Source organism: Mesoplodon densirostris, chromosome 1, assembly GCF_025265405.1.
Source record: "Mesoplodon densirostris isolate mMesDen1 chromosome 1, mMesDen1 primary haplotype, whole genome shotgun sequence".
NCBI classification, from domain to species: domain Eukaryota; kingdom Metazoa; phylum Chordata; class Mammalia; order Artiodactyla; family Ziphiidae; genus Mesoplodon; species Mesoplodon densirostris.
The window spans coordinates 106,214,329-106,232,483 of NC_082661.1; the positions used below are offsets into that span (position 1 = coordinate 106,214,329).

General features: G+C 53.1%; 1 protein-coding gene across 2 annotated transcripts in view; it reads left to right on the forward strand.

Moving 5' to 3' along the window:
• Nucleotides 1-18,155, forward strand: part of ZFYVE28 (zinc finger FYVE-type containing 28) — a 70,306-nt gene that overhangs the window by 24,614 nt on the left and 27,537 nt on the right. For both annotated transcript variants that reach the window (XM_060089462.1, XM_060089472.1), the window contains 2 exons: nucleotides 5,583-5,684; nucleotides 12,291-13,529. In XM_060089462.1, coding sequence (XP_059945445.1) covers nucleotides 5,583-5,684; nucleotides 12,291-13,529 — 1,341 coding nt within the window. The remainder of the gene's footprint in view (nucleotides 1-5,582; nucleotides 5,685-12,290; nucleotides 13,530-18,155) is intronic.

The window sequence follows — 18,155 nt, forward strand, 5'->3', positions numbered from 1 at the left end:
AGCGGCCGCCTCCAGTGTGCAGGGTCAGCTCCCCACCCTTGCGTCTTCCCTTGGGCTTGGGGACCGGCCTGGCCCCCACCTCGCTCTTCCTGGCCTCACTGCTCCACAGCTGCCTTCCCTCTGGGAAGTTTCTGCAGTGGTCTTGGGAGGAACCAGAACCTTTCCAGAACCTCCCATCAGTTTCCACTGTCTTAGAGGGAACCTGTTCTAAATTTCAGGGGGGAGGGCCAGAGACTCTTAGACAGCATGCCCGTCTTAAGATAAAAGCGAGGACGTTGAACAGAAACACATGTTTCTGGGTTTCCGTGCTCGAGTCCGTGGTGTGTGCTCAGCTCCTTGCGGCTCCCCAGTGCCGGCGGCCCAAGGCTAGGGTGTGCAGGATGGTGCTGTCTGGCCTCGCCATGCTCGCCGAGCTGGCCTTCCAAGGCCACTTCTCCCTGAGTGGGGTCACTGGGCCCTCTCTGCTGACCTCAGGCCACCTTCTGACACCTGAACTTGTCTGGGTCCTTGTCCTGGGAGTGCCCTGGGCAGGGCCTTTTTCCTGTCGGGCACCTCCTGGAGGTCTTGCGTGGGGTCCTCTCCAGCTTAGGCCGGAGGGAGGCCTGGAAGCAGAGCCGCGGGACCTCCGAGGTCATGAGGGGAAACTCTGAGTCACAGCAAGAAGAGGCTGGGTCTGAAGTTGAAGTGGAGGTGGGGCAGGAGCCCAGAGTCTGGGGGGGCTTCATTGCAGCCACTGAGAAGCCCTCAGGCCCCCTAGGGCCCCCAGTCCCCCATCAGAAGCAGGTCTCCAACCTCGGAGCCAGGCTGTGGGTCTGAGGATCTGAGGAGCTCCAGGCTTAACCAGAAGGAGCGGGGAGAACTGGCTTATAAGCAGCTGGTCCTGGAGCCCGCCGCCCCCTTCAGGGACGCTCACGGGGTCCCTGTGAGACCCACAGTGCAGCCACCCGGCTCCCTCTCTCAGTTCCTCATTGTCCACAGTGGCCACTGTGGGCCGGGCAGGCAGAGGCCACTGCTGCCCAGGTTGGGGCCCAGACTCACTCCTTCCTGGATTCACCTGTGAGCAGGTATTAAGCGCCTACTGCATGCCAGCCCTGTGCTTGTCCCCAGAGATATGGGGATGACCGTGAGGGAGGCGCACACGTACACAAGATAAGCAGTTGTTATGGAGTATTCTGGATGCTGGGATGCAGTTGGAGGTTTGGTGCAGGGACCCTCTGGGGTGGATCTCTTCTCCCAGGCCAGCGAAGGTTCCCGTGCAGTCCCCTGGCCCACCTGCTTCTTGGCAGCCGAGGGCTCGGGCTTTCCTGTGGCTCCAGCCCGTGGGAGCAAAGGCGAGTGTGGACAATGCCCCCTGCCCGACCCTCCGCAATCTCAGGGTCCCCTCCAACCTTCTCTCCCCGCCTCACCTGCAGCCCACTCCCTTCCTTGGTGCTCACCACTTCCTGCACAGGGTGTTCCCATGTTTCCTCCCAGGAGATTACTTGTAAGCCATGTTATTGAGATAAAATTCACATACCATATGACTCACCCATTTGAAGTGTACAATTCAATGGTTTTTAGTCAATTTGCAGAGTTGTGCAACCGTCACCACTAATTTCAGGGCATCGTCGTCACTGAAAAGATACCACTTACCCCTCAGCCATCACCTCCACCCCTGTAATCCCATCTCTCTGTAGATTTGCCTGTTCGGGATATTTCATGTAAATAGGATTTGGGTGACTTTTGTGTCTCCCCCACGGGCCTATAAGTGTCATGGGGCGGGGTGCTCACCTGCACTCGCTCACATGTCCTTAGTGCCTGGCAGGTGGTAGCACGGTGAATTTTTGCAGAGTTTTGTTGTGCTGATCTGACAGGGCACAAATATGAATTTGTAAAGTTTTTCACTTAAGTTTTAATCATAAAAATTTGATGGGGGGGTATAGACCCAGAATTAAGGGATTGATTAAAAATGATACTCTAGCTGTTTAAACAACATTAAGGATGAATCCCAAATGTCAGGGAAGAATTTCTAGTGTATCAAGTACAAAAATCGCCACCAAACAGTGTGTCTCTACTAAATTTCTGAACATGATAGGTATAAGTTTTGTAACAGAATTCAAAGCAATAAATGTTACTTTTTTTTTTTTTTTTTTTTTTTTTTTTTTTTTGCGGTATGCGGGCCTCTCACTGTTGTGGCCTCCCCCGTTGCGGAGCACAGGCTCCGGACGCGCAGGCTCCGGACGCGCAAGGCTCAGCGGCCATGGCTCACGGGCCCAGCCGCTCCGCGGCATATGGGATCCTCCCAGACCGGGGCACGAACCCGTATCCCCTGCATCGGCAGGCGGACTCTCAACCACTTGCGCCACCAGGGAGGCCCAATGTTACTTTTTTATTGTGATAAAATATGCATGACATAAAACTGACCATTTTAACCCTTTCTGAATGTGCACAATGGCATTAAGTACATTCACATCGTGCAACCGTGTGTATGTGTGTGTGTGTGTGTGTGTGTGTGTGAGAGCACGCGCATGCGCGCATGTGTGTTGGTCGCGTTTCTCTGGAGAACTCTGACCAACACACAGGTGAATCTTTCTCTTTTCTTTTTTTTCTTATTTTTAAATTAATTTTTATTGGAGTATGGCTGATTTACAATGCTGTTTAGTTTCAGGTGTACAGCAAAGTGAATCGGTTACACATATACATATATCCACTCTTTTCTAGGTTCTTTTCCCATATAGGTCATTACGGAGTACTGAGTAGAGTTCCCTGTGCTCTACAGTAGGCCCTTGAGTTATCTATTTTATATATAGTAGTGTGTATATGAGGAGGTGAATCTTTGTCTTCTGAGATTTGGTGGTGGATTCTTAGATTTGACACCAAAAGCATGAGCAACAAATTTTTTAAAATAATACATTGGGGGGCTTCCCTGGTGGTGCAGTGGTTGAGAGTCCGCCTGCTGATGCAGGGGACACGGGTTCGTGCTCCTGTCTGGGAGGATCCCACATGCCGCGGAGCGGCTGGGCTCGTGAACCATGGCCGCTGAGCCTGCGCGTCCGGAGCCTGTGCTCCGCAATGGGAGAGGCCACAACAGTGAGACGCCCGCATACCGCAAAAAAAAAAAAAAAAAAAAAAAAAAATTATACATCGGACTTTATCAAAATTTAAAATCTGTGCATCAAAGGACATTACCAAGAAAGTGAAAGACACCTAAAGAGTGGGGGTGGGGCGGGCCCTCCCTCCATGCCTGGCGTGCTCCCCCGGCCCACGCGAGCTGGACCTGGGCCGACCCCTCACCGTCCCCCACATTATGCCGGGGCACCCCCGGGCCCAGCCACGTGCCTGCCAGGCTCCACTGTGGGGCTGCCTTGCATGGACGCGGGCTGTGTGGGCTGAGAGGGCGCGATGCCTGGGTCACCAGCCCTGTGGGGCTGAAGCTCTCCCTCTGATGGCTTGTTTGCAGGCCTGGTTCCCCCCATCTCCCCTCCCCACCCCAGCCCGTTGCATCAGCACCCGGGCCAGCTGGACACTGAACAGGTGTCTGCTGAGCTCCTCCTGAGACACGAAGACCAGCCTCACCCTTGTCCGCAGGGGTGCCCGTCATGGGGATGCAGAAACGTGGCCACCCCACGACGTCCTCTCTGCCTGTCCTGGCAGTTGGCGTCACTTCCCGGAGCTGCTGAGCGGGAGGCAACCCTGGGTGCTCTGGCGTGTGCGAGCACTGCTGGACAGAGCCGCGGGGACGGCCTAGGTCCCCCGGTCTCCCACCAGAGGGGGTGGGCACGGTGGCTTTAGGGGTCTGTGCACGGAGCTCTCCTGCTGAGTGGATTCTTTTCCGGGGCTCACAGCTCCATGGAGGCCGTGCTGGGCAGAAGGGCCCCTGCTTGCTCATTGGGGGGCAGCCCAGGCCTCCACAGGACCCAGGAGAGGAGACAGGGTCCCTCCCTGCACCCGTCGCTGCTTTCTGAAAGAGGAGATGGCCAGGATTCCCCAAACTCGCCTTTCTTCTGCCTGTTTTCACTCTGCCTTTGCGCTGAGACCACCGCATTTACCCACCAAGTTAAGGCTCTGTCTTGGGAAATCGTCCCTCAAACATGGTTAATTGAACCATGACCATTAGCTCATGGGAGATCCGTGAAACAGCCCAGAAGGAATGGAGGCCGGCCGTGCCCTCTGCCCTCTGCTGGCTCAGGACACAGGCCCTTCAGCTGGCCTCTCCGCGGGGCCTGGAGGCCGCTGGTCATGCTGGTCACGGCCAGGTGTGCCCCAGGGGGGCCTCACAGCCCATGTTTTTCCTGTTTTTAGAAAAAAAGGAAATCTGTTTGCCCATGAAACCAACCTTTTCTTAGGGGAAAACAGTCTCCTCATTCAACTTTGTTTATCAGTTTTTCTCACTGAACTGGATGTTTTCCAGAACTAATGGCGGCTCCCAGCTGGATGGGTGACCGGACCCTGAGGCCTGAAACAAGATCCTGTTTATCCTCAGAGATGTGCCAGCGGCTCCTCATTTACACAAAGAAGCCCCCAAGGCGCCGACCTATGCTCCATGGGGCCGTGAGGGGACAGGCCCGTGTTCATGGGTGGACGGTCCCTGGGCACCCAAGAGGTGCAGGAGGCATCCAGAGAAGGGTCCTCAGGGATAGGTCCTCTCTCTGAGAGATGGGTCTGGAATGATGGTCACGCGCCTGGAGATGGGTGGGGCTGTGGCTACGGAGGTGAACACGGGACCCCGCCCCCATGGAATTGGGGCGCCCGGAGCTGGCATCTGGGCAGAGTCAGACAGGCCGTGGGACCCAGTCCTGCAAAGGGGGTCCTCTTGAGGCACGGGGACGCCCAGCAGGAGGGTCCATCCTGCCTGAGGGGTGACAGGAGGCTGCTCCCATCTTGAAGGGTGCCTGACCATGGGGCAGAGTGCTGGGAGGGGAAGGGGGCTTTGGAGACAGCCTGGAAAGGGTGGGAGCGGCCAGGACACGACATTCACAGCCTGGCTGGGCTGGGAACCGGGAGAGCCTGTGGCCAGTGTGAGTCGGAAAGTCTCGGGCAGCCCCCGGACCTCGGGCGTGTGGACGGAACAAGGGAGAGGTGGGAGAGCTGGGAGGATAGCCTGTAGGGCGCCGTCTGGAAAATCTCGCCCTGTCTGTGCCGTGCTCCTGCAGGACCCACACCCCCAGGGGCCAGCCCTGGGGTCAGGGCTCCATGCTGGTGGAGGGCTGGGCTGGGCTTCACCTCCAACTCCTGTTTCCCTTTTGGAGTAGATGGTTCCAGGGCCAGTTCTCACAAACCTCTGCATCTGTGGTATATTTAAACACAAATCCAGTATTTCCATTTTCAAGGAGGCAGATTTTAGCAGCAAATCTTGATGCTGATTTATCTGATTGCAGCTGGGAGGTGTGCAGCCATATTTTTATCATTATTTTATGATCCCTCAAACGAACATAGGCTAATCAACTTCGAAAGAGGATAAAATCTGGGAAATAACTTTCACTGCTTTTTTCTAAACTTATTTACGATTTGATCGCAGAGGGGAAGCCTGTGCGGGATGTGGTCTGGGCTGGCCACGTGGCTGCAGGACTTGACGTCAGGCTGGCTTTCTGTCTTGGATGCAGTGGCCTTGTGGTCTATGCGGATGGACCCCTGAACCTGGACCGCAAGGCAGAGGACATGTCCGAGCTCTTCCGGCCCTTCCACACGTTGCTGCGGAAAATCAGGTTGGCGGGGGGTGGGGGTGTGATGGAGAGAGGGGAGGGCCTCTGAGTGTTTGCCTCTGAGCCCCCTCCCTTCTGTGACTGGTCTTGGGGGTTGGCAGTGACCTCTCTGGACAAGGCTGGTCTTGCTTTGCCTTTACTGGACACATCAAGGGTGGGTAGCTTGTCCCTGCCGAGCTTTAGAGGGTGGTAAACCTCACACTTCTGTATGAGCTAATTCTTTACCTTCTGTCCACCTCGGGGGTGCTGGGACCTTGGTCTCTGTCGTCGGCTCCTGGTTTCTACTGTTCGGAGCTCCTTTAACCCCACACCCTTTCTCCCTCACAGAACAAGTTCTTTGTTCTTGGCGTTAAGACCTTTACGCAAATGTCCGGTCCTAAGACAGCAGCTGCCCTGGCTAATAGCCTGGAAAGCAGGCCCTCTTCTGGTTTCTCACAGAAACGTCTCTGTGGCCCCGTGAGACAGATGGGGCCTATCTTACAGGCGAGGCCCTGAAACTGGGGTGGTGTGGGCCAGACCAGGGCCACATAGCCTGCGAGGGGAGGATGTCCCCCTGGGCCAGGCCATGCCCTCCACATTGGCTGGGGCTGGTGCCCAGGTTGGGGGCTGTTACTAGTTCTTTGACTAGTTTAGGGGGTGAAGTGCTCAGTTCTCTTGAGTGACCAGTGGGCACCCGCATGCTGTGGCTCATCCTGCCCACCCCCCGACCATCCCTGGGTGGCGTTGGCACCATCTGTGCTGTCCTGTGGGCTTGTGACATCTGGCCTGGGTAATCGAGCTCTGTCCTGAGGGCCTCCCTTGCCCTTCAGCAGCCGGCCCTCCAGCCAGCACCCCTGACCTCAGCCTTCCCTTGAGAAACCTCACGTCAAGTTGTGTGGAGCCCTCACTGCTGGTGACCTCTGTGAGCTGACAGGGCTTGGCTCCTGCGGGGATGGAACAGCAGGGGGCTGTGGCCGCATGTCCTCTGAGCACCACCCTGGCCCCGTGGTCTCAGTTGCCAAGGTCTTTCCTACCATGGTCCCTGGTCTCCGAGAAGCCCCCTTCCCAGGCTGTCAGTCCAGAGCTGACCCCGTGGACCCCTGCCACGCCCTTCCTGGGTCTGGCAGGACTTCCCAGCCCAGGGTGGCTTTCCTCTGCTGGTGCCTGTCCTTTCTGGGGGCCAGAGAGCACAGAAGCCTGCTCCAAACTGCCCTTTGCCCCATCACGAGCCAAACGTGCTCTGAATCCAGTGAGGAGTGACCCGAGGGGTCCTTGGAGGGTCAGTGGGCACAGGGTGGGCGAGCCACAGTTGAGTGTCCCTAGCAGGACCTGACCCTGGACCCAGAGGCCGAGGCTCCTGCCCTCTCTGGGTGTCCAGCTGGGAGAGGAGACAAGGAAGGAGGGGAGAGGATGGACGATGCTGGGCCAGGAAGGGAAGCGTGTGGCCTGGGCCATGGCTGGGAGTGGCCATGGGGGGAGGGGGAGATGCCACATGCTGGGGGCTTGGGCAGGGGAAGAGTCCAGAGTGTCAGAGATGTGTGACATACTCAAAAGGCTGACGCACATCACTGGAATCGGAAGGAATGGAGAAAATGGGCAGAAGCAGTATTCAAATAAATAATGGCCAAGAATTTTCCAAAATTGAAGAAAAATCTCTGTCCACAGATTCAGGAGACTGTTAAAGAAAACTACAAGCAAGATGAACACAAAATACATCTGGGTATATCACAGTAAAATTGCTGAAAACAAAGAAAAAACCTTAAACACAGCTAGAGGAAGAGGACATATTACTTTGAAAAGAGTGTACATCAACAGCTGTCTTCTCAAAAACAATGGAAGCCAGAAGGCAATGAAATGATATATATTTAAAGTGCTGAAAGCGGGACTTCCCTGGTGGTCCAGTGGTTGGGACTCCGCACTCCCAATGCAGGGGACCCAGGTTCGATCCCTGGTCAGAGAACTAAGTCCTGCATGCATGCCGCAACTAAAAGATCCTGCACGCCACAACTAAAGATCCCTCATGTCGCAACTAAAGATCCCCTATGCCACAACTAAGAAAAAGATCCCACATGCCTCAACAAAGATCCCACATGTGGCAACGAGGATCCCTCGTGCCACAACCCGGCGCAGCCAAAATAAATAAGTAAATATTTAAAAAATAATAAAGTGCTGAAAGAAAATAGCTGCCAGTCAGGATTTTACAACCAGGAAAAATATCCTTCAAAAATGCAGGTGATACAGTGGGTTATTCAGAAACACAAAGCTGAAGAAATTTGTTATGAGCAGATTGCACATAAAGAAAAACGAATTGGAATTCTTCCTGCAAAGGAAAAAAATCTCAGATGGGAATATGGAAGCACAGGAGAGACTTAAGACCCTGATGTGAATGAACATAAATGAATCTGGGCTGTACAAAACAATAATTGTCTTGTGGAGTTTAAATTATATACATCATAGTTTAACATTTGAAAATCAGTTTTTCTGTATTTTTTAAAAAGGAAGAAAAACCAAATCATTTTGAAAGTTACAGAATAATAATTTGAAAGATTAATGCCTATTTTATGATGAAAACATCTCTTAGCAAATTAGAAATAGAAGGGAATTTCCTTAATCTGATAAGAGATACACACATATGCACACACATATGAAGCTGGACCCTTACCTAACACCATATAAATATGAATTAACTCAAAATTAATCAAGGACCTAAATGTAACAGGTAAAACTACAAAACTCTTAGAAGAAAACATAGGACAAAAGCTTCATGAGATTGCATTTTGGCAGTGATTTCTTGGATGTAACACCAAAAGCACAGGTAACAGAAGAAAAAAATAGACAAATTGAACTTTGTGAAAATTTCAAAATTTTTCCATCAGCAAACACTACAATAGAGTGAAAAGGCAACCCATAGAATGGGAGAAAATATCTGCGTATCATATATCTGGTAAGGGGTTAGTATCTAGACTATATAGAGAACTCCTAAAACTCAACAACAAAAAGCTTAACAACCTGATGCAAATGGGCAAAAGACTTGAATAGACATTTCTCCAGAGAAGATATATGAATGGCCAACAGCACGTGAAAAGTTCCTCAACATCACGATTGTCAGGGAAACGCAAATCAAAACCACAGTGAGACACCACCTCACACCCATGAGGAAGGCTACTATCAAAGAAATAGAAAACAAGTGCTGGGGAGGATATGGAGAAATTGGAACTCTTGTGCACTGTTGGTGGGAATGTAAAATGGTGCAGCTGCTGTGGAGGTTCCTCAAAAAATTAAAATAGAACTACCATATGATCCAGCAGTTCCTCTTCTGGGTTTATACCAAAAAGAATTGAAAGAAGCATCTTGAAGAGATATTTGTACACTCGTATTCATAGTAGCATCGTTCACAATAGTTAAGACATGGAAGCTGCTATTGACGGCTGGATGGGTAAGCAAAACATGGTCCAGCCATACACGGGGATATTATTCAGCCTTAAAAAGGAAGGAAATCCTGATGCATGCTGCAATGTGGATGAACTTTGTGGACATGCTAAATGAAATAAGCCAGTCACAAAAAGACAGATAATGTATGATTCCAATTACATGAGGTCCCTGGAGTCCTCAAAATCATAGAGACAAAAAGCATAACTGTGGTTGCCAGGGGCTGGAGGAGAGGAGAACAAGGAGTTACTGTTTCATGAGGACAGAGTTTTAGTTTTACAAGATGAAATTGTTACAGGGATGGATGGTGGTGACAGCTGCACAACCGTATGAATGTACTTAATACCACTGAACTGTCACTTAAAATGGTTAAGATGGTAAATTTTATGTTATAAGTATTTTATCACAATAAAAAAATTTAAATATCATCTACAGTGGTGTCAATAAATATTAATTAACATAAATCTGAGATGTCTAAGACCTCTACTGAAAGTTACAAAATGTTTTTGATACAAAATTTTAAAGACCTAAATAAATAGCTATTCCATATTCAGGGAGTGGAAAACTTAATATTGAGAAGATATCAGTGATTCTTAAATTAATCTATGAATTCAATGCAACCTCAATCAAAATGCCAGGAGGTTTTTTCTTTTGCAGAAATTGACAAACTAATTCTAAAATTCCTATAGAAAGGCAAGGGGCCTAGAATAGCCAAGAAGAAAAAGATTGCTGGAGAAAAAGGACAAAGAAGAAGAATATTATTTATCTGTTCTGCTCTTGATGGTTTTTGGGTAGTTTCCAGACGGTGCTGGTGTGACCAAGCTTGTGAACGTATGTGTGCATTTCTGCTGGGTGTGCTTCATTAAAAAAATGAGCAGAGTTGGAGACACTTCCTGCCATATAGCTGTTGTCGTACTGGCAGAGATGTAGTGCACGGGGCGTTCAACGGAACAGAGGGTCTGGAGCGACCAACACATGATTCATGACAGAGGTGACAGAGCAGAACAGTGGAGAATGGTTGGCTTTTTCCAGTGAATGGCTGAATCAGTAAATATCCATATGAGGAAAAAGATCCTTAATACACTCATATGAAAACATCAATTCTAGGTAGACTGCAGATACAAACGTGAAAAGTAAAAGAACGTTTTCAGAGGGAAAAATCGAGTACATCTTTGTGATCTTGGAGTAGGCAAAGATTTCAACAGGGCACAAAAGCACTAATCACAGAATAAAATGACATTTTGAACTTTACTGAAATTTAAAACTTCAGTTTGTCAAAAGACACCTTTGAGAGAGTGAAAAGTCCACAGAGTTGGACACAACATCCAATAAAGAACTCAAATCCACAATACATAAAGAACTCCTGTCAGTCTGTAAGAAACAGACAGTTAACCCAATAAAAAATGGGCGAAAGTCCTGAACAGGCACTTCAGAGAGGCTGTCTACGGGTCCATCAGCGTATAAATGGGTGCACAACCTCCTGAGTGAGCAGGCTAAAGCAGTTAAACCACAACGAGATACCACTGCACACTCACCAGAGACGATGAAGTGGAAAAGTCCAAGTGCCCATGAGGGTGTGGGGCATGCAAAACTGTCAGCAGACCCTGTGGGCTGTCGGCGGGAACACACCCCTCACCAGCACTCAGCATGCGTGCTTGCAGAAACACACCCCATGCTCCCCAGGACAGGGGCTCAAAGATGTGGGTCCCTGGCAGCCAGGGCCCCTCCAGGGTGGAACAGCTTCAGAGGTGAACTGTGATGCGTTTCCACCAGGAGACGGAATAGATCTACAACGACCGTGAATCTCACCAGAGAGGGTTGTCAGAGCTGGCAAAGGGAAACAGAATATGCGATTAAGGGGAGTTCTCTGGTGGTCCAGTGACTCTGGACTTCGGCTGCCAAGGGTGCAAGTTCAATCCCTGGTCAGGGAACTAAGATCCCACAAGCCGAGCAGCCAAAAAAAAAAAAAAAAGCATAGGAAAAATAAAATGTAATTGCACATAAAGGTTAAAAAAAGAGTGTGCAATTAAATTTAGATTTCAGATAAACGATAATATAGTGTAAATATGTCCCCAGTGGGGGCCATTTGGGACATACTTACTCTAAAAAGTATTTGCTGTTTATCTGAAATTCCAGTCTAACTGGGTGTCCTGTGTTTCATCTGGCATCTCTGCACAAACATAGCACTGGCAGACATGCCTGCCACGGAGGAGTGCAGACCGCAGATTGTCATCTATCTAGAGAAGGAGGACAGGGGAGACCACCACTGTGGTGACCAGGAAGGCACGTGGGGGGCGCCTGGGAGCCCAGGTAGCGCTGTATTTCTTGATCTGGGTGCTGTTTGCAGGGTGTGTTCAGTGTATGAAGATCCACAGCTGAGCAGTTCTGAGAAGTGCACCTTTCCATGTGTTTCCCCGACTGCACTGGGATGTTGAACCAGGCGCTGAGACCTCGGGCCTGAGCTATTCCCAGTGGAGAGCAGCATATACACCGGCCTGTGGGACCCGCTTTGGGCTCATCCCCGTCATTGTCATTAGAGTGACTCCACCTTGGATGTCGGTTCAATGCCGCTTCCCCCAGGGAAGGCACCCTGCTGTGCCCTCCTTCTGCTGGGCTCCTTCCTTTGCTGCTGTTGTCATCATTGGACTTCAGTCTTCCCTCATAAATATTTGTTTATTTAATCTGTCTCTTCCTACGGAACCTGCACAGCAGGGACCATGCCAGTCTTCCTGTGTGTCACCCAGGGCCTGGCACATAGGCAGTGCTCAGTAATATTTGTTGAAGCAAAGGATGAAAATCTATATATAAACCAATATATATCCTTTCACTCCTGAAAATTCTTATTAACTGATTTAATAATTTATAATTTTATTAATACAATTAATTTTGTTTTATTTATTAACATTATTATCACGAAGAATCAGGGCTTTCTTGTTTTCAGCAAGAGAGTTCAGAGTCTCATTTTTAAGGCAGAGCACATTCTAGAACCACAGTCAGCCACCCACATGCCTGTTGTCCTGACCCGCGGCACGGCACGGGGTATCCCTGGAGACGCACCTCTTTTGGTGGAGGAAGCGACATGGTGGGAGGTTAATTGCAGGCTGTGGACACCGTGTTGCTCTTCTGCTGGTGCCGAGCGTACTCGGCCTGGGGGCTGGTGTGGCCTCTGGGACCCACACTCTTCTGTCTTGACCCTTGTAGGGATTTGCTGCGGACCCTGACCGAGGAGGAGCTTCACACGCTGGAACGGAACCTCTGTATTTCCCAAGATGTGGAGTTCCCCATCCGGGCGGACACCCCGGTGCCCCCTGCCCTGGAGCCCGCTCCGGCCGAGCCCAGGCACGCGGAGGCGGAGCTGGCGTGCTCCGTGCAGAACGACGACCAGGAGCTGGAGCAGCTCAGCCGCATGGTGCACAGGGCTGGGGACGCGATGTCCTCCCTCCTGTCCCCGCCCAATGCCTGCCAGTCCCCCGCTCACGGGCCGGGCGCCGAGGGCGGTCCCCTCGGGCAGGCATCCCCGGGCTGCCCACGGCTGCCGCCGGGCAGCGACGAGGAGGAGGGGAGGGTGTTCTTCATGGAGGATGTGGACGGGGCGGCAGCGCCCCCGGGCGGCCGGTCTGGGCGGGCGGGCGACCCCCAGGAGAGAGGGCGGGGCGGGGAGAGCCGAGGGGCGGGGGTCGGAGCAGCCGCCGCAGCCGAGCTGGAGGACTTGAGCAACAGCAGCACCGAGCAGGGCGACCAGACGCGGGTAGTGGGCCCCGGCTCCTGCAGCTGCCCGGACTCCCAGCCACAGCTGGATGGCTGGGAGGCGAGTGCGGAGGACGCCCAGACGGCCGAGCTGATCGCCCACCGGACGGGGGGCATGAAGCTCTCGGCCACGGTCATCTTCAACCCCAAGTCGTCCACCTCCCTGGACTCTGCCCTCGCCAACCCAGAAGTCCCCGGAAACGGCGTCTCCCCAGGGGAGCCGGTGGCCGAGGGGACGGAGGGCGGCCCCCACAAACTCAGCGCCACGGCTGCCAACAGCCTCCTGAACTCCTGTGTGTGCTGCAGGGGCTGCGCGGGCAGCAGGGAGGACGCGGCGGAGAGCCTGCGGGGCAAGTGCGGCTCGAGGAACGTCATCCGCTCCTCTTACGTGGGCTCCACCAAGGCCTGCGCCAAGGGCTCGGCCGCGGGACTGCTGGAGGCCCGGCCTGCTCCGGAGGCCTTGCCCACGGCACTGGGCGCCCCGGACCCCCGGCCCTCGGAAGACGCCCCTGGCGGGCAGGAGCCCAAAGCCCCCACTTCCGACAAGTGCCTGGCACACACCTCAGGGCCCCAGGTGGACGCGGCAGACGGGCTGCCTGGAGGGGGCGGCGGAGCGAGTGAGCAAAAGGAGGCTGAGACCGGGCAGCCCTCGGAGGAGGCCGGGGAGGAGCCCCAGCACCTGCCGGGCTCCAGGTAAGAGCCGCTCTGGCCCCTGGACTCACCTCTAGTCGGTTTAGCTGCTGGTCAGGCCCTCCTGGACCCAGTTGCCACATCCAAACAAGAAGCGTCCCCTGTAGCCCCGACCGCCCTGTTTCTGGCGTGACGGGCACCTTCAGGTGAGTGGGCGCAGCGCCAGGCCCTCGGTTCGCCACTTCTCACTGCTGTGGTGTGACCGGCGTGTGCGGACCGGCCGGGGCTGGGGCCCAGCACCCACCTGACCGGCGTGGCAGCTCCCGTGGGCCGCGGTTAGCCACACAGACCCTCAGCCCTGCCCCGGGGGCAGCGGTGGGATCCCGAGACCACCCTGGGGCAGATTCTCGGTCAGTGCCCCCAGGACCCTGTTCTCTCCCCCAGAGGCAGCTGAGCGGGCAGGGCGGGCTGGGCCCTGTGACACCCTGGCTCCTACACATCTGCCTCACGGCAGCTCTTCCTCCCCTGCCCCACACCCGGGGCTTATCCTGAATGAAGCAGATTCAGCCAGCACTGCCCCGGCACCCACCACATGTCCCCGGCCCCCATCCTGGACATGGGAAAGGAGGAGCCGGGCCCAGCCTTGGGGCTTCACACGCGACTGTTGCACTGTCCTCTCACCAGACCCTGCCTCGCAGGCTCCTATCCTGGCTTCACTGTGTGCAAAGGGAGGTGGGAGGATGGAGAGGGGAGGGGGCTCAGCCCGGAGGCTGGACAGGTCCCTGCCCGCAGCCACGGGAGCTGTGCACAGAGGGGCGGTCAGCAGGGAGGGGCCATCTGGGTGCAGGGGCAGACGCCTTGCAGGCCTGTGCAGCCACTGCCACCTTCTTCCTGGAGCAGCGTGTGGCCAGCTCCCCCAGCAATGGGCAGGGGCTGGCCGGGAGCCCGTGGGGTTCAGGGCTGCTCTTTCTTCTCGAGCTGAACTCCGAGGCGCCACCGCAGCCTTTTCTGTGTGGGTTCTGTAGGCACTCCCCAGCCTTTCGCAGCCACGAATCTACTTTCTGGCTCCGTGAATTGCCTATTCTGGACATTTCATATAAGTAGAATCACTCATTATGTGACCTTTTGTGTCTGGCTTCTTTTGCTGAGCATCGTGTTTTCAAGGTTCACCCACCTTCATGCAGGTGTCAGGACTTCCTTTCTATGGTGAATAATATTCCACTGTACGGATAGACCACATTTTGTTCATGTGTCGATGGGCGGGTGTGTTGTTTCCACTTTTTGGTTATAATTGAGTAGTGCTGCTGTGAACACCTATGCACAAGTTTCTGTGTGGTTGTGAGTTTTCAGTTCCTTGGGTGTCTCTCTAGGAGAGAATTAGTGCTTCACATGGTGCCCCTATGTTCTGAGGAGCTGTCGCCGGCAGTTTTCATCCCTGGTTGTGTGCGAGGCTCCTGTTTCTCCACGTCCTCACCAATACTTGTCATCATCTAAGATTTTTTTTAACAGTTCTTTTGACCTTCGGGCATATCCCACTAGAATATACAGCTGAGTGACTGCTTTCAACTCACTTGAAATCATTCTGTTTCTGAGGTCATGCCCAAGTTTTACCCACAGCAGGTTAAATTGTTCCATTTAGCATGAGCTGTATAGAGATTGCCATTTGCATTTAATTTAATTTTATGATTATGTGAAAAATTTGCATGGTTCCTGGCCAAATCTACAAAATAAGATATTCCCAGAGAAATCTGTCTTTCTACCTTATTCTACTCCTCTGCTAAAGTTACAGTTTTCCAATTTTTTATAATTTATCCTTCAATTTAAAAAGTAGAAGCAAGGATGTACACACACACACACACACACGGACACACACACGAGCACACACACACACGGACACTAAAAAGTAGAAGCAAGGATGTACACACACGGAAACACACACAGGCACACACACACGGACAGACGGGCACACACAGGCACACACACACGGACACACACACGGGCACATGTTTTCCGCTCCCATTCTTTGGCAGAGGACCTCATCCTTCTCTGCCTTGCTTTCCTGACCTTCTAGCCTGAAGGCCTGTGGCCTGTCCATGACAGTTTCTAGAGATGTCTCCACTGTCAATTTCAGCCACGTGGGACTGCACTGTGTGGCTGGACCACCATGCAGTCAGGCCCTGCCACCTGCCTTGTGGCTGTTTCCAGTCTTGCTCTTACAGACGTTGCTGTGATGAGCAGCTATTTTTTTTTTTTTTTTTAAATTTATTTATTTATTTGGCTACGTTGGGCCTTAGTTGCGGGACGCGGCATCTTCCTTGCAGCACGCGGGATCTTTCGTTGCGGCGAGTGGGCTTCTCTCTAGTTGTGGCACGTGGGTCCAGAGTGTGCAGGCTCAGTAGTTGCAGCACGCAGGCTTAGTTGCCCCATGGCGTGTGGGATCTTAGCTCCCTGACCAGGGATCGAACCTGCGCCCCCTGCATTTGAAGGTGGATTCTTAACCACTGGGCCACCAGGGAAGTCCCAATAAGCAGCTCTTTTTGATGAGGCCATTTTTTAGGTGCAAGACCAACATCATAATGTCCAGTGGAATGAATTATTGTCCACAACCTAAGGAGCGGCTTCCTCCCTCAGGGCCTCCAACTCAGTGGCCCAGAGTTGATTGGTAAGTGGATCATTTTCCTACAAGGCTGATACGAAACCATCACAAATTCTTTGACCAGATACTTCGACTTTCAGCTTTTGACCTGCCCCCCTTTTCTTGCTCTGTGTCCAGGTGACAGCCAGTGGACACTTACTCTGTCTGGAACCCCCTCCTGCTTTCCTGACGTGTCCCGCCGTGGACACTGTTCATTCACGTCAGGCCGGCAGCTTCCCAGGCCTCCTCTGGCTTAGCACAAATACAGAAGCTGAGCTGAGAAAAGGAAACAGCCTCCGTGGAGGCCTCGGGAGATGCTCCCATCTCCCAGGGAAGCATTTCCAGAAGGTGCAGAGGGTCTGAGGGTGGCCAGGGGATCAGGGCAGCCAGGCCTTTGGGCCAGGACCGTGGACAGCGGCGCCCGGGGCCCAGCACTGCGCCAGGAGCAGCTGAGAATCAGGTCAGCAGGTGGCGCCCATGCCCTCCGCGGGCAGCGCAGACGTGGGGAGCATCATCCCTTCACATCGCACGTGGGTTCCTAGGTGGCTGAGCAGGGTGCGGGAGAGGCGGCCCAACTTTGCAGAGCGTGATCTAACACGAATGGAGGGGCGAAAGCAGCCTGTTGAAACAGACACAGAAGACCAGCCTCACACAGGCAGCAAGTTCACCAGAACTCGGACGGCGAGATCCCGGGCATCGGTTGGCATTGTTAGTATCATCTGTGCGCAGCTTCCCATGAACACAGCCAGGCTTGTGTCGGGTGCAGGTGACCCCCCGCCCCTGGCAGACGGAGAGACGGACCCCGGAGAGGCTGGCACCCGCCGTGGCTCGAAGTGCCTGGAGGGGCCGGCATCACCCTTGACCTGCCTGAGCGAGAGCCCGTCTGTCTGGTGACGTGCTTGGTCATCACTTGGCCGTGACGAGCCGACATCCTGAGCTGACCATGAGGCCTGCCTGTCCAGCAGGTCCCCCTGTGGCCCCTGTCATGCGTGGGAGGAGGAGTGACCGCACGTGTGGCCCCATGCGTGAGTCAGACGGGTGCAGCCTCAGACCTCTGTGCCACCTTTGAGTCGGGTGCCATGAAAGGGACGCACCAAGCTGCGACCACGAGTCTGCTTTTGGAGCCACGTTCCCCGGGGACACCTGGAGTGTCACCTCCCACTCAAGCAGCACACAGCCTCTGGGTGGAAGGACGGGGCTGCTGGGGTACGGCGCAGGCCGGAGGTGGGTCCTGGAGCAAGGGCCCGGGCAGGAAGAGCCCTGCACGTTCCCCCAGGCCCAGCCTTCATCCCGCTGTACGCAGGCCGGTTCCAGCCGTGCTGTTGCCCGGGGTGGGGGACGTCGCCCCAGCACAGTCCTGGGCAGAATGTTTCAGAACCAAGTGTCCTTCAGATTTTTTCTTTCTTACCTTTTCAGTGCTTGAAGATTAACCTTTTTTGGGGAAAACTTAGCATTTTTAAAAGCTTCCTGTTTTTTGCCTAGACTCACCTCATCATCCAAAACTGTCCACACTCTTGAGGCTGGCTGGAGAGCTCACTTGTCTAGAAGACAGAAACTCTCCCCCTCTTGGGTCTGTTTGGTCCTTTCTGTGGACATTTTACTAAAGTGTGTTTCCAACCTTCTTGAAAAAAATAACACTGACTCTTGCTTTTTTCTAATTATAATTGTGGTCCCCATTCATTGTAGAAACTTATGAAAACATAAAAAAGAGTAAAAGAAGGAAATAAAAACCATCCCAAATCTGATGAGCAGTTTTATTATTTTTTTCACTTTTATTTTTTTCACTGAATATTATTTAATGATCATTTATCTGCAAAATTCATTAAAACACAGTATTCGTAGGACTTAAGGCTAACTTGCTGTACGTTTTCCCATTTCTGTATTTTGTCGATTAGCCTTGTGGTCCCTCTCCTTATGGTTTTGTGTCTGTCTCTGGGAATCCACCCTTAGGAGTAGAGACGCCCCAGCGAAGGCATGACCCTTGCCGTCACACTCGCTTCCTCAGCAGTAACCACCCCCCCACCCCCACTCCCACCCACCCCCCACCCCCCCCC